This window comes from Erigeron canadensis, chromosome 7, assembly GCF_010389155.1.
Source record: "Erigeron canadensis isolate Cc75 chromosome 7, C_canadensis_v1, whole genome shotgun sequence".
In the NCBI taxonomy this organism is placed as follows: domain Eukaryota; kingdom Viridiplantae; phylum Streptophyta; class Magnoliopsida; order Asterales; family Asteraceae; genus Erigeron; species Erigeron canadensis.
The window spans coordinates 13,602,530-13,615,884 of NC_057767.1; the positions used below are offsets into that span (position 1 = coordinate 13,602,530).

Consider the following 13,355-nt stretch of genomic DNA (forward strand, 5'->3'; position numbering starts at 1 on the left):
AAACCAACACAAAGTGAAGGAGTAAGGGACAAACACAATCAAGTACATAATAAGAATCATGATCAGACAATACATGATGAAGATTATTTGAGAGAAAATGGTAAACGGTTATATAACGGCTAAAAATCAGAATTGTGTTATATGTAGGCAACAAAGTTCTTTCTTCACCCTTCTACTTCTTCTATATCCAACATTAGTCCCAGCAGTTCATCTTGGCAGAATTAGTCTTTCTAAATATAAAAGTCACACAAACAGCTTAAGTTAGAAACAATCAAGGTGTATATTTTAACATAAACCTCGTAAACATTTTGAGATGATTTGGAAAATGTCATATATTGTTTCACATATATTGTTCATGTGAAGAACGAAGCAAAAAATCATAATGAAAATAAAAAAAGAAATTCGTTTACTTTTTTATAAGACAAGGTTTTGTAGGAAAAGATGTCATAAGATACTTTTTTTTCTGTGTATATATTTTTTTCTGAAGGCGTTTTTGACATCTCGAATACCTTCTTGTAAAATTTAGCTAGCTAATTTTGTGCTCCTATGCATTTTTCATAAACTTGTGTACAAGTTAAACAATTTAAAATATATAAGAAATGAATCCATTTGATGTATGTGTCATTTATAGCGGGAAATTAACAAAGAGTTATTGTAGAAATACGTAATGAATTGAATTTTAGGAAAAGTTTTTCATTCCATTTGATACATCGTAGTTTCATTACGATATCAATGTATGTAAGCGACATTCTATATGATCTATAATGGGACATGTCATTGTGTCATTTACTCATTTTAGCAAAATTGTTGCATATTACCATTGTTATCTGCTATCTGAAAGCTAATCACTTGCATACATTGGTAAAACAAGCTAACAAACATCGAAAGGTATGATAATATAGTTTATTACCTCAGACAAGAATTAGATATAAGTTATTATATTTTTCTACAATAAACACTATTAACCAACCATAATATAATTCCAACGAACCCAATTGTCTAATGTTTCTTTTAATCCTACATTTTTTTTTCTTTTCCCATGTCATTCTTTACTAACAAAGAATATTAAGTTATATAAAAATGCATTTATAAGAAGCCACCAAGAAATAAAACTATTAACCACCACCAAGATGGCTTAGTCGTCAAGCGTCCTATTTTCTCACATAACGTCTCAGGTTCGGAACCTCTCCTAATAATCATCTTGAGATACTTAGGTTAGGCCATATACGTCTAAGTCAAATAGAATCTTTGACCTCGGGTCACCTAAACAGAGAAAAGTACATCATTTATGACATAAACTATAATAACTTACCTGAAATTCCATTGCCTTTTTAAGTTCTGTTAAAATTTCTTTTGTTGTTGGTCGTTTTTCTCTATCATTATCTAAGCATTGGTAGGCAATGTTTTGAAATGTAGTCAATGATTTTGGCACAATTTCATCCTTTATAGCATGAAATATCACCTCACCTTGTTTTCCTTCTTTGAAGACTTGCTTAATAAAACTTGGTAATAAGTGTCCCTTAAGTTTGTGGATTGTGAATGTTGTTCTTCCACATAAGATCTCAAACAAGACCACCCCAAATGAATAAATGTCCGATTTTACGGTTAAGAAACCCGATTTTAAGTACAATGGATCCAAGTATCCTTTTGTACCGCAAGCATGATCGATGACATAGTCTGTATCTCTTTTTACTGTACTTATCATTGAAAGACCAAAATCACCAACTTTTGCTTTCCAATCTTCAAACAATAAAATATTAGCAGCTTTGATGTCCCTGTGTATCACCACCTCTTGTCCATGACCACCACCATGAAGGAAGTCCAACCCAGTTGCAAAATCGATACATATCTTTAGACGATTTTTCCATGTAAGACTAGTATCACTCAAATACTTATCAAGGCTCCCCTTAGGTGCATGTTCATAAACAATGATTTTTTCATCTGTTTCGTCGCTATAGCCTACAAGATCAATGATGTTCTCATGCTTATATTCGTAAAGAATTTGTAACTCATTGTAAAATTGTTTCTCCCCTTGACCATGCCGTATATCTAACTTCTTTGCAACAATCATATAATGACCATTACCATCTTTTTCTGCAACTTCACCTTTGTATACCCTCTCAAAACCTCCCCCTCCGATGACATTGGCGCAATTGAAGTCTTGTGTGGCCAAATTAATGTCTTCTAACGACATCCTTATAATGTCCTTGTTGTTTTCCTGTGAATCATTAGACGTTGGATTAATATATTAGCCTATAATAATGATTTGAGTATTTTTTTTTTCTAAAATGTTAATCTTACAAGTTATTTAATAGTTTTTCAATAATACATGTGAATTATGCTTGTAATGGTCTTTATATCTTCTGCATGTGATTATTGAATCAATAACTGATTATCCAAACAAGTCAACAAATGAGAAGAAAAAGACTATATATGTAGCAATATCAACTTACTTGAAATGACAATGCTTTCTCAAGTTCGTTGATGACGATCTTTATCGTTGGACGTTGATTTTGCTTTTTTGCAAAACATTGGGTTGCAATGTTTATAAATGTGTCCAAAGAATCTTTGTTAGGTCCTCTCTTTAACATAAAATTATGTTCACCATTTTCTCCCTTTAATATACGAGCCACCTTTTGATTTATCACTCCCTCTTCCAACCATCCCCACACGGAGACATCCAACCATATACCTTTTGACAATGCAACTAGGGCCGTCATCCCACATAATATTTCAAACATAATTGCTCCAAAACTATATATATCTGATTCTCTCTTTAGCTTTCCAGTCTCTACAAATTCTGGATCCGTATAATAGTAAAAGTTAACAGGGTCATTGAGATAGAGAGCATCATCATCTTGATACGTAGAAAGGTATCTCGATTTTTCAAATCCAATAACTTTTGCTACCCAATTGTCGTCCAACACAATGTTGCCACTATCTAAATCATGGTATATTACTCTCTTTTGGCCATCCATCTCATGGTGAAGGTAATTTAGTCCATGTGCAATATCAAGACAAATTTTCAAACGTTTTTCCCAAGTAAGAACTTCTTTATCCAAATAATCTCTAAAGCATCTAGTAGAAACATACTCATAGACAAGTATCGTATCCCGACCTTTCTTACAAAACCCAAGAAGAGTTTCTATGTTGCGATGATTACAATTTCCAAGTATTTCTATTTTATTATACACCTCATCACTTGGGACATAGATGAGTTCTATTTTTACAGTGTACTGTCTTTTGGGTAGTTCGTCATTATTTTTCCAATCTATGGTGGAAAGATATTCTTTATCTAAACATTCGAGTTTAGCTTTGTAAACAAAAGCATTAGAGAGAGTGTCAATCTTATATTTCTCTGAGAAGTTATCTGTGGCCAACTCTATGTCGTTGAGTCTAATCATTAAATGTTTCAAATTGTTTTGCACCTGCAACATTTTGATAATAAGACCGAACAATGAGATTGGAGTTATTATATTTGCTAGAAGAATAAGAATGAAATTTTATAGAAAATATTTCTTTCGGTATTTTCTTGGTTGATGTCTAAAGTTTATGATATAATACTAAAAGTGCACTTTTAACTTATACAAGACCGTTTTACTAAAAGTGATATTTTTGTATGGATAGTAAATTACAAATCATTGTTAGATTTATTTGGTAAATAGCTGAACTCATATATTAGTGATTAGAAGTTAAGTAATATTAGCTGAAATCATTGTAAAATTCATTCTAGAAAACCCTAATCGTTTATTTTGATCTCGAAGGTGTTTTTAACATCCAATTGTACTTTTAGACCCACAAATATGATGGAAAAACAATACTAAAGTTAGAAACTCGGGAACGGACTTAAACCCGAAAATCCATTTGAACAAAGTTTATAAAAAGTGTACAAAAATTCTTATATCTCAAGATTTTGTTAACGAAATCACACAAAACTTTGACAAAAGTTGTAGTATATGATTCTAAACCTTTTGGACTTAAAAAGTTTGATACTTGGTGGGTGTAGTGTGTGTATTAAACGAAAAACCGAAAAATATTCAATAGAAGAGCATAAAAAGGGTTTTGATTCTTACGTCAAATCTGACCAAAATAGGTGTTTGTAATGATGCTTAAAAGGTAGAAACACAACTTTTGACACAAAATGTAAACAAAAGTAAGGTTGGATTTCATTAATACTTGATGTTTATGGGGTAGCAAAGGTGAGGTAGTAAAGTGAGGTAGTAAATATGAGGTAGCAAAAGATGAGGTAGTAAAGTGAGGTAGCAAATATGGGGTGGCAAAAGGTGAGGTAGTAAGAGTATATGTATGTTTTGCTTGGAGGCTAAGTTGTTGGAAATGAGGAATGGTGAAAGAAAAAGAGTATTTATATGTAGGGCAAAATAGAATATTCCATATAAGGCCCGAACCAAATGCGATGCGGACACCTAAATACGAGGCCGACACAAATACGAGGATAACTCCAAATACGATGCCAAATTAAAATTACAGTGTCGAATTAAAATACGAGTCTGAAATAGATTTACGAGGTCGTACTTACTGAAAAGTTTATTTTGACTCGAAAGCATAAATGGTCAACTCATGGGTGTTACATGTAACCCGCTTTTTCCGTGTTCATGTTGTTAATCACAACCCTGATGTCCGTTTTGTGCTTGTCGTCAGCAAGGATGTGATATTGCATCGAATTTTTAGCCTCGAACAAAATTATGTTTGGTGTATAGTGATCTATTTGGGTGTGTGAAAGTGTGTTTTGGTTCATAAAGTTTGTTTATACATAAGTATAGATAAATATGTGTGAATTGTAGTGAAATGGTAGTGTATATACATAATGGTAGTTGATATTTGTACCACAACTAATGATACATTTACCGAACGAATTGCATTTTTGGTTCTTGTGGTATCACACCATTTGCAAGTTTCATACAAATGTGTGCAAGGTGGTGTTTGCGGTCCATGTGGTATTACATCAGTTGCATCCTTGGTTCAAATCTAACGGATCGTTTATTATTCCCTGTTAGTGAGCCAATGTGCCACGCACGTGATGGCCAATAGTGTATTTTCATACAAAGAAGAACCATTCTTGCAAACTAACTCGATTAATACTTAGTTTTACATCACTTGTCTAAAAAAACTGATGTAATCAATCCCCCTTCATTCCTGACAGACTATATATGAATAATCAATCTCATCCTTCCCTATCAATGGATCACTTCAACTTCTTACTTCAATCCGCCAAAATTCAATTTATTATTATTCTTTAATGAGTCTCCTCTATCGTGTGCGATCCTTCATATCACCACTGCCGTGGATGTCGCCCGTCATAACTACGGTAACCACAGCTGCCGCCTTTCGTATCCACCACCGCCACCACCCTTCAAATTTGTTGGTGTCCTTGAGTTCCACCACTCCTGTCACGTTCGAATCTTCCACAACCCATTCCATTCTTGTTACCCAAATAACCTTTTTATTGGGTTTGTAGTCGGATCTTGTTATTGAGTTTGTGGCCAGTTTTCTTTGCCGAATCTGTTTCACCTGAGCTTCCTTCGCTTGTTCTACTTGCCGCATTTTGTTGTGTTTTGTAGGTGGGTATGTACTGTTTTTTATATATAGTTTATATCATAGTTGTACTTTGTAAAACAATTTTAAAATAGACAAATAAAATTTCTGTTAACTTTTTTTTAAAAGGCAGCAATGGATAAAATTTCTTGTTAACTTTAAGGAAGATAAATATCGTGTTGCTTTTGATGATTATGATGATGATGGTAAATATATGAACAAAGAAAAAAAAATTTGAGTTACTTTGCAATAATTGTCCTACTTCTATGAAAAAAAACTATTGGCCATCACATGCGTAGCACATGGGTTCACTAACGAGGAAATGTAAATGGCCCGTTAGTTTTGGACTAAGGATGTAACTGATGTGATATCACAGGAACCATGAATACCATTTTGCATATATTTGTATGAAACTTGCAAGTGGTATAATATCACATACACCAAAAATACAATTCATTCTATATTATTATATATACTAAAAAGCATGAATCGGTTTGTGTGCGTCACACATTTTCAACACTTTTAGTCCCTGTCGTTAAATTTGTTGCAACAATGGTCCTCATCAGCTAACGGCTGTTAATTTTTTCCTGCAATTATAGTCCCTGTCGTTAAATTTGTTACAACAATGGTCCCTATCAGCTAACTCTAACCTTTTAACTCTAGGTTTCTTAATATTTGCCACATAACTTTAACCTTTTAACTTTTGTCACATAACTTTAGTTTCTTTTACTTTTAGCACAAAAGTTTGCTTTTATTTAGTTTTTAAACATATGTTTTTCTAACTTTTTTACTTTTTATGACGGAAACTTTTAACTTTTAACTTTATTTCACTTAAATTTAATTTCTTTTATTTTTGGCACGAAAGCTTTGTTTTATTTAGTTTTTAAACTTTTATTTTTCTAATTTCTTTCACGAAAATTCATTCTTTTTACTTTTTATCATAGAAACTTTTAAACTTTTACTTTTTGTCACATAACTTTTATTTCTTTTATTTGTTGCACGAAAATTTTGTGTTATTTACTTTTTATACATTTGTTTTTCTAACTTTTGTCAAGAAAGTTTCATTCTCTTTACTTTTTATCACATAAATTTATGAAGTTTTAGTCTATTTACTTTTTGCCACATCACTTTTATTTTTTCTACTTTTCACACAAAGTTTTGTTCTATTTACTTTTTATACTTTTATTTTTTTCAACTTCAGCCACCAACGTTTCATTTTTCTTTACTTTTTATCACATAACTTTTTACTTTTTAACTTTTGCCACGAAAATTTCATTATATATAATTTTTCACATGTTTACATGTCACGTAATGTCTCCCGGGACAAAAAAAACTAGTTGACCACATATATGCATTGATGACGTAATAGTATGTTGTAAAACTAGTATATTGTGGTGAAATAATAAAAAGATATTGGTACATTATCATTTCCCACTACAAGAAATTTGGCTTTTGGCTGCGACAAAAGTCGTCGCCATATGTACACTTTGTCGTCGCCAAAGCTTACGGCGACGACTTTAGTGACGACAAACTTTCGTCGCCAATTCCTCGTGACCTAAAGTTTTTGGCGACGATTTTTGTGACGACTAAAAGTGGGCCCCACGGACAACAAAAGAAAATGGAAAAGAAATTCAAAAAACTTTCGGCGACGACATTGTCGTCACCATATATTTTTAATTATTTAATTATTTAATATTTGCCAAAAAAAAAAAATTTTTAAATAAAAAAAAGTATTGGCGACAACAATGTCGTCGCTAATGTCGCAGCCAAAACTAATTGTTTGGCCAGAATTCTGCTGCTTTTCCGTTTTCCACCCAGTTTTTTCCGGGTAATTTCCTGTAAACAGAACCTGTTTTAACCTGTTTTTAGCAACTAAAACAACACCAATCTCAACAACAAAACAATCAAAATTGCCGCAACTAACACCAACATCTACAAACTCGACACTTGACTAATACCATCTAAATGCCATCCAACTACAAATACCATCCAAAGATCAAAGTTATCAACTAAATTTACCATCAAAAGACAAGCTTACCAACTACAAATACCGAAGCTACCATCAAAAGATCAAAGTTTACCAACTAGGTTACCAATTCTACAACTACGAGAGCTTAAAGTTAAAGTTACCAACTAGGGGGAGTTTAAAGTTACCAACTACGTATGGGAGTTCAAAATATTACAAGTTGATAACTTGTTAGACTACACAAACCATCATCAATCACTACTACTTTCCTCCTCATCCTCCTCGCCATCATCATCCTCGCCATCATCATACCCGCCATCATCACCCTCGGCATCTTCTTCCATATTTTGATCTGGAATATTAATAGGCAGGGGGGTGATCTCAAGCTTACTCCATATAGGGGCGGTATACTCAACAAGAATCCTACGCACATCATCAGCTGTGTAAGTAGCTTGAGATGAAGATGCAGCTCCATCATAAAATACGTACTTAGGTAGCTTCTGTCCTATGCCTAGGGTCATTCTTCTTTGTCGTCATCTTAGCCTGCATGGTTACAACACAAAAATGTCATAGAACAAAATGTCAGAACGAACTGAATTGAAAATCTAACAACAGAACTGTTACAAACGAACACACACATTGCTTTTATAAACTGGACAGTAAACAAGAGTACAAGATAGTAGCAACAATTTTAATATTTATGTTTCATAACGTCGACAGTAACCAGCAAAAACATAAACAAGATTCCAAGACATTGACCAAGAGTTCAACAAAAACATTACAACAGCAGACTAGCACCAGAAACATTAACCTAAATTCAGACGAGAAACATTCAAGCAGAAACATTAGATTCTAAATATTGTCATAACCTAGCAACAGAAAAAGCATACTAGAAGTGGTACCAACATTAACATTCCATTTGAACATAAAAATCAGAATGGTAGTGGCAGTAACTCAGCAGCAAGCAGAAGCAATATTTGGTTTGTGAATCGATCGATGCAAAATTGGGTATAATAATAACTGGTTGAGTGGTAAGACAGTAGGTAAGTATAAATAAATAACAATCTCTAGATTAACCGGTTAAAATTAAAAATAAAAACTAGTTATTGGTTAACCGATTAGGAATCGGTTAAGTAAAAAATATAACTAACATAGTAAAAGCAATTACTTACATGTAGCTCAGCAGCCTCTGCCTCAGTGAACTCGCCCTTTACAGATCTTCTTTCTTTCCACAAATCAATCAGGCTTTTGCCTTTCTGTAAATACAAGAAATTAACATAAGGCTAATGTTTTTCACAACTTGAAAGATTAAACAACTTACATAATCATATCGAAACTAGGCTGAATTTTTCCTGCCATGATGAACAATGATGGTCTGCTTTTCCCTGCAACCCTTGTTCACGTTCGACCATTTCTGGAAGGCCTCGCTGGTCTTGAAGTCCACAAACTTGATCCATTCTTCGGCTGGCACCTCATCAGGGGGATCCTCCCTAAGTCTTACAGCATCTTTCAACCCTCCTCTTGATTCAAAGTGTTTCTGGCCAAACTTGTATTTCAGACTTCGATATAGCCCCGCAAAATACTTCCCTAGCCCAACCTTTATTTTTTTATTCCCGGACCCATTCAGATGGCGCTTCATCTTATAGTATGACTGCGAGATATAAGTAACAGTTAGACTACTGCATATTTTCACAAAGGAAACAATGAACTAAAAACAAATTTTACCCCAAGCTCATCATAGATGGTGCATGTGTGCTCAGGTGGGATTTTGTTCCATGAAGGAAAGTAGGGAGGAATCCTGGAAACGATAGTCCCAGCGAGTGTATTGAAATTGTTACTATTCGGACCAACAACAACATATGTCCCCTTGGTTTCTTTTTCGAAACTGATGGGTAGTTTGTTGTCCTTAACCCTTTTAATAGCCGCTTTAAGACTAAGATTCTTAGTCTTCTTCCTCCCCTCTTTTGCGCCTACAAATCCAGGTGAAGAATTAAAAAATGCAAGTAATTAAATTCAAATAAAGAAAAATATTTTAGAAAGTTGTCATACCGCTAGCTACACATCCACTTGGTGGCTACGAATTACCACCATCGGGGGGATCACCACCACAATCACCGCGATGATACGACAGCCCTACCGCTGCTGACATCTGTAAACAAAAATACAAGTATACAAACATAACAACATAACAAGCATTAATGTTTGAGTACAAATAATAATAAAAATAGATAAAGTTTCCATTTAATACATTAGTGAAATAATAATAAAAATACATAAAGTTTCCATTTAATACATTAGATAAAGTGTTTTAACAAATTACAATTTAATAGATTAGATAAAGTTTCCATTCAATCAGATTCATCACAAATATGAACGTGTGATTCACGTTCATGGTCTGTATCGTCATCTGTGTCGTCCTCTATGTCATCGTCTATGTCTTCGTCTGTGTCGACATCTACATCCTCCTCTTCCATGGCAGGAGTACCTTCATGGTCTATTGGTGCGCCTCTACTTAACCCAATAGGTGTCAAAGCATCCAAGTTAGCAGATAACAAAATATCAGATGAATTGGTGCCATGTAAAAGATCCACTTCACTATCTCCCGCATTGATATCCCTTTCCCAAATCTTCCGATGATGAACTTCTTGCACGACCTTCCAATATTTTCCCGACTCACCTTTTCTTTTAACAGGGTCATCAAGGTAAAAGACTTGATTTGCTTGTGTTGCAAGAATGTATTGGTCTTCTTTAAACCAATCAAATCGAGTGCAAACACTAGTTATGTTATCCTTAGTGACACAACCTTTGTTATCGGTTTTGTACCATTTACATCGAAACAGAACAACCTTGCGACCTCCTAAATAACATAACTCCAGAATTTCTTCCAACACACCATAATACGGTCTTCCGTCTGCATCCATTGTTGAAATTCCGTTGTTCTGAGTTGTTCGATGTACATCTCGACTATTAACCACAAACCTCACACTGTTAACTATGCAAGCAGTGTAAGAGTTAACACTCAATGGTCCATTCGCCAAAGCAAGTAACTCGGAACTACAGGAAGATTCGTCATCTACATACATACGTTTGATCTATGAAAAAGACAACGTTGTGGAAGATTAGATTTAATAAATGTTAATTTTATATAAAGAGTATTACATGTGTATGGATTTACCTTGTGCTTAAACCAGCAAGGAAAACTTGTTTGTAAATTATTTCCAGGAAGCAATTCATTGGTAAATTCACTATAAATGTTCATGAAATTAGTATTATCATTAGAATGATAATGTACGAAAGAACAATTCAAAAGAAAATACACTTACTTCTTGTATTCATCGATCTCAGAACCGTTGTTAAGTACAAACCAATCAATCTCCGTCTGAAGTGTGCTATCCAATTGTCTGTCTACACCTTGTGTAAGGTGCCCTATCGTTGCGTGGATCGTAATAAGATGTGATTCATTATGTCAAGAGTGCGGAATCCTCTTGAGATAAGTAGTTGCTATTGCCTTTTGTTAATTAATAAGTAATTAATCAACCCAAGGAGATGCACAAGGCTTGTGGTTCGTGTAGAAAAACACACGAAGGAACAAATAACCTTAGCTCGTAAATTCGTGAATAACTCTCAAGAATTCGTCAATCATTAACCTAATTTCGTAGATTAGGTCTTGTATTTATACTAGTTAAGTATTGGATCGTGTGGGCTTAGGCCTTAATTACGTATTAGGCCCGAAACAATAAACAACCGATCTGCCTCGTGCTGACGTCAGCATGAGGCTGATCCTTCATGCTAATGATGTCAGCACGAGGGATGACCCATTGTTCTTTGTTTGACTTCATTTGGCTCGTATAACATCCAATCATCGTTTAAGTGTTCTATGACACTTATAAACCTTGATTCTATGTTCTTGTACCTACAAAACAATATATAACACACAAACACAATACAAAACATAAACAGATATAATATTGAAGTTCAAACGTAATTATTAAATATCAACACAAGTTCTTATTTAAATGATTACACACAAGTTCCTAAAAACATAAACGATAATCAAATCTATGTTGCGATTGTCACAATGAATCTGCATCTACAGACTCCCGCTTGACGATTGCAACTAGATCTCTTTAAAGTCTTCGAACTTGAACTTCAAAGCTATCCATTAAACAAAAGTCTTGTGCTATTCGCATGAATTCTCTCTTGCAAACAATGTGCGAGAATGTTACGATAGCGCCTTTCTTCAACTCTCCAAAAGTCCACTGCTGAGCAAGGTGTATCCAAAATTCTTCTCTGATCACCTCTTGACAAATTGACAACCTACATTGGATCATACATGCGTAGCAAGATCTATTTCTGTGAATCATCAACAAACATATGTGCTTCGCCTGACTTGATATCTATCTGCCAAAATGTCATCTCTGTCAGCATATCTTGATCCCATCTGATACCGGGAACCTTCTTAACACATTTAATCCTTCGTTGTTTAAAACGAAATGTGCTGTCTGGATTCTTAATCTTCTTCAAGGGTGTTGGCTTTATCAACCTTTCTTCTGGCTTCAGACCTCTAGCACTGAAATACTTAATTCTTTCATCTCTGAATCTATTCCAGTAGAAATCTGCAAGTCCATTGCTCTGAAGATTAATGAACCAGCTTCTTCCCAAATCTATCATGTCTGAATCACTGAGAGAGTGGAAGTGTCTTTGACTTATTGACATGTACTGGCATCCCTCCTTTCTCTTGATAATAAACAATTTGATTGTGTGATCATAGAACCAACTTTGTATCACTGAGAAGTATTTGGGTGCATCCTTGTCTGAGATAAATTCCCAAAACATTGACGGTTTATACGTATCACGTATCATCAAACCGATATGTCCTCTATAACCTGGAATTAGTCTATTAACAATAAACTCATGATCTTGCTGCACCTGAGGTATATTAAATCTTCCAAAGTCAACCTCTCATGTAGCATCTATATTCCAGTATAGATCAAAAATATTATCATGTCCTTCATCAACTATATTTGCATATACAGCAAATCTCAAACTTGCAGCATTCTTAGGTTCATCTGGACCGTCTCTGATTGGATTGAGATTGAGATGTTCCACTTCAGCTATTGGTTCAACTTGAATGACTTCATCTTCATTAAAGACACGATCAAAGTCATAAGGTGTCTCAAGCAACCTTTTTCTATCAGCTTCCGAAGTAATGAACTCTCCTTCTTCCAAATCTTCATCATCGATACTTTCTAGATCTTCTTCAGCATCAAGATCATCCAATGCACCTATCCTTTGAAGCTTATCTGCAATTCAAAAGATTTACATATACAAAAATAAAGAACATAAATCATAAGTCAAGACATAATAAAATAGTATAAATACATAAAGAAATTAAAATAAATAATACTATATCATAAATATAATGTAACAATTACATTAATATTTATCTTATAATCTTTATCCATTTTAACTTACAACAATAATATTATATCATAAATATAATGTAACAAATACATTCATATTTATCTTATAATTATTACAAAAATAAGAACAAAAATCATTAGCACTAAGGTTCATAATCCGAATCTGAATCCGAATCTGACTCTGACTCTGAAGATGTATGAGTTAACCCTGATTGTTCTTTCATTTGATCCCTAAGTGATCCTGGATCATAATAATCATCATAATCCATAATCTCTGCTCTAGCTCTCATATGAGCTTGTGGATCATATCCCAATCTCTTTCCTAGTCTATGCACAATTAAAGGGTGCAAATCTGACTCTGTAGAGGCATTGGTAGTAGAATCAGTCTTAGTTGATTTACTATCCTGAGTAGA

The 13,355-nt window shown here is 34.0% G+C and overlaps 1 protein-coding gene across 1 annotated transcript; it reads right to left on the reverse strand.

Annotated features, from left to right (window-relative positions):
- Window positions 1-1,230: 1,230 nt before the first annotated feature.
- LOC122608985 (interferon-induced, double-stranded RNA-activated protein kinase-like) lies at window positions 1,231-5,562 on the reverse strand. The gene is made up of 4 exons (XM_043782049.1): window positions 5,326-5,562; window positions 2,454-3,428; window positions 1,313-2,218; window positions 1,231-1,263 (listed from the first exon to the last, which is right to left on the reverse strand). The coding sequence occupies exons 1-4, from the start codon at window positions 5,560-5,562 to the stop codon at window positions 1,231-1,233; spliced, it is 2,151 nt and encodes a 716-aa protein (XP_043637984.1).
- Window positions 5,563-13,355: the final 7,793 nt, after the last annotated feature.

Bases quoted from the DNA above. Each gene is read 5' to 3' on its own strand.
- LOC122608985 (XM_043782049.1), bottom strand. From the start codon at position 5,562: ATGCGGCAAGTAGAACAAGCGAAGGAAGCTCAGGTGAAACAGATTCGG. The intron at 3,429-5,325 runs GTAGTTATGACG...AAAATGTTGCAG, and splicing joins AGGCGGCAGCTGTGGTTACC to GTGCAAAACAATTTGAAACA. The intron at 2,219-2,453 runs GTAAGTTGATAT...AATGATTCACAG, and splicing joins AGAAAGCATTGTCATTTCAA to GAAAACAACAAGGACATTAT.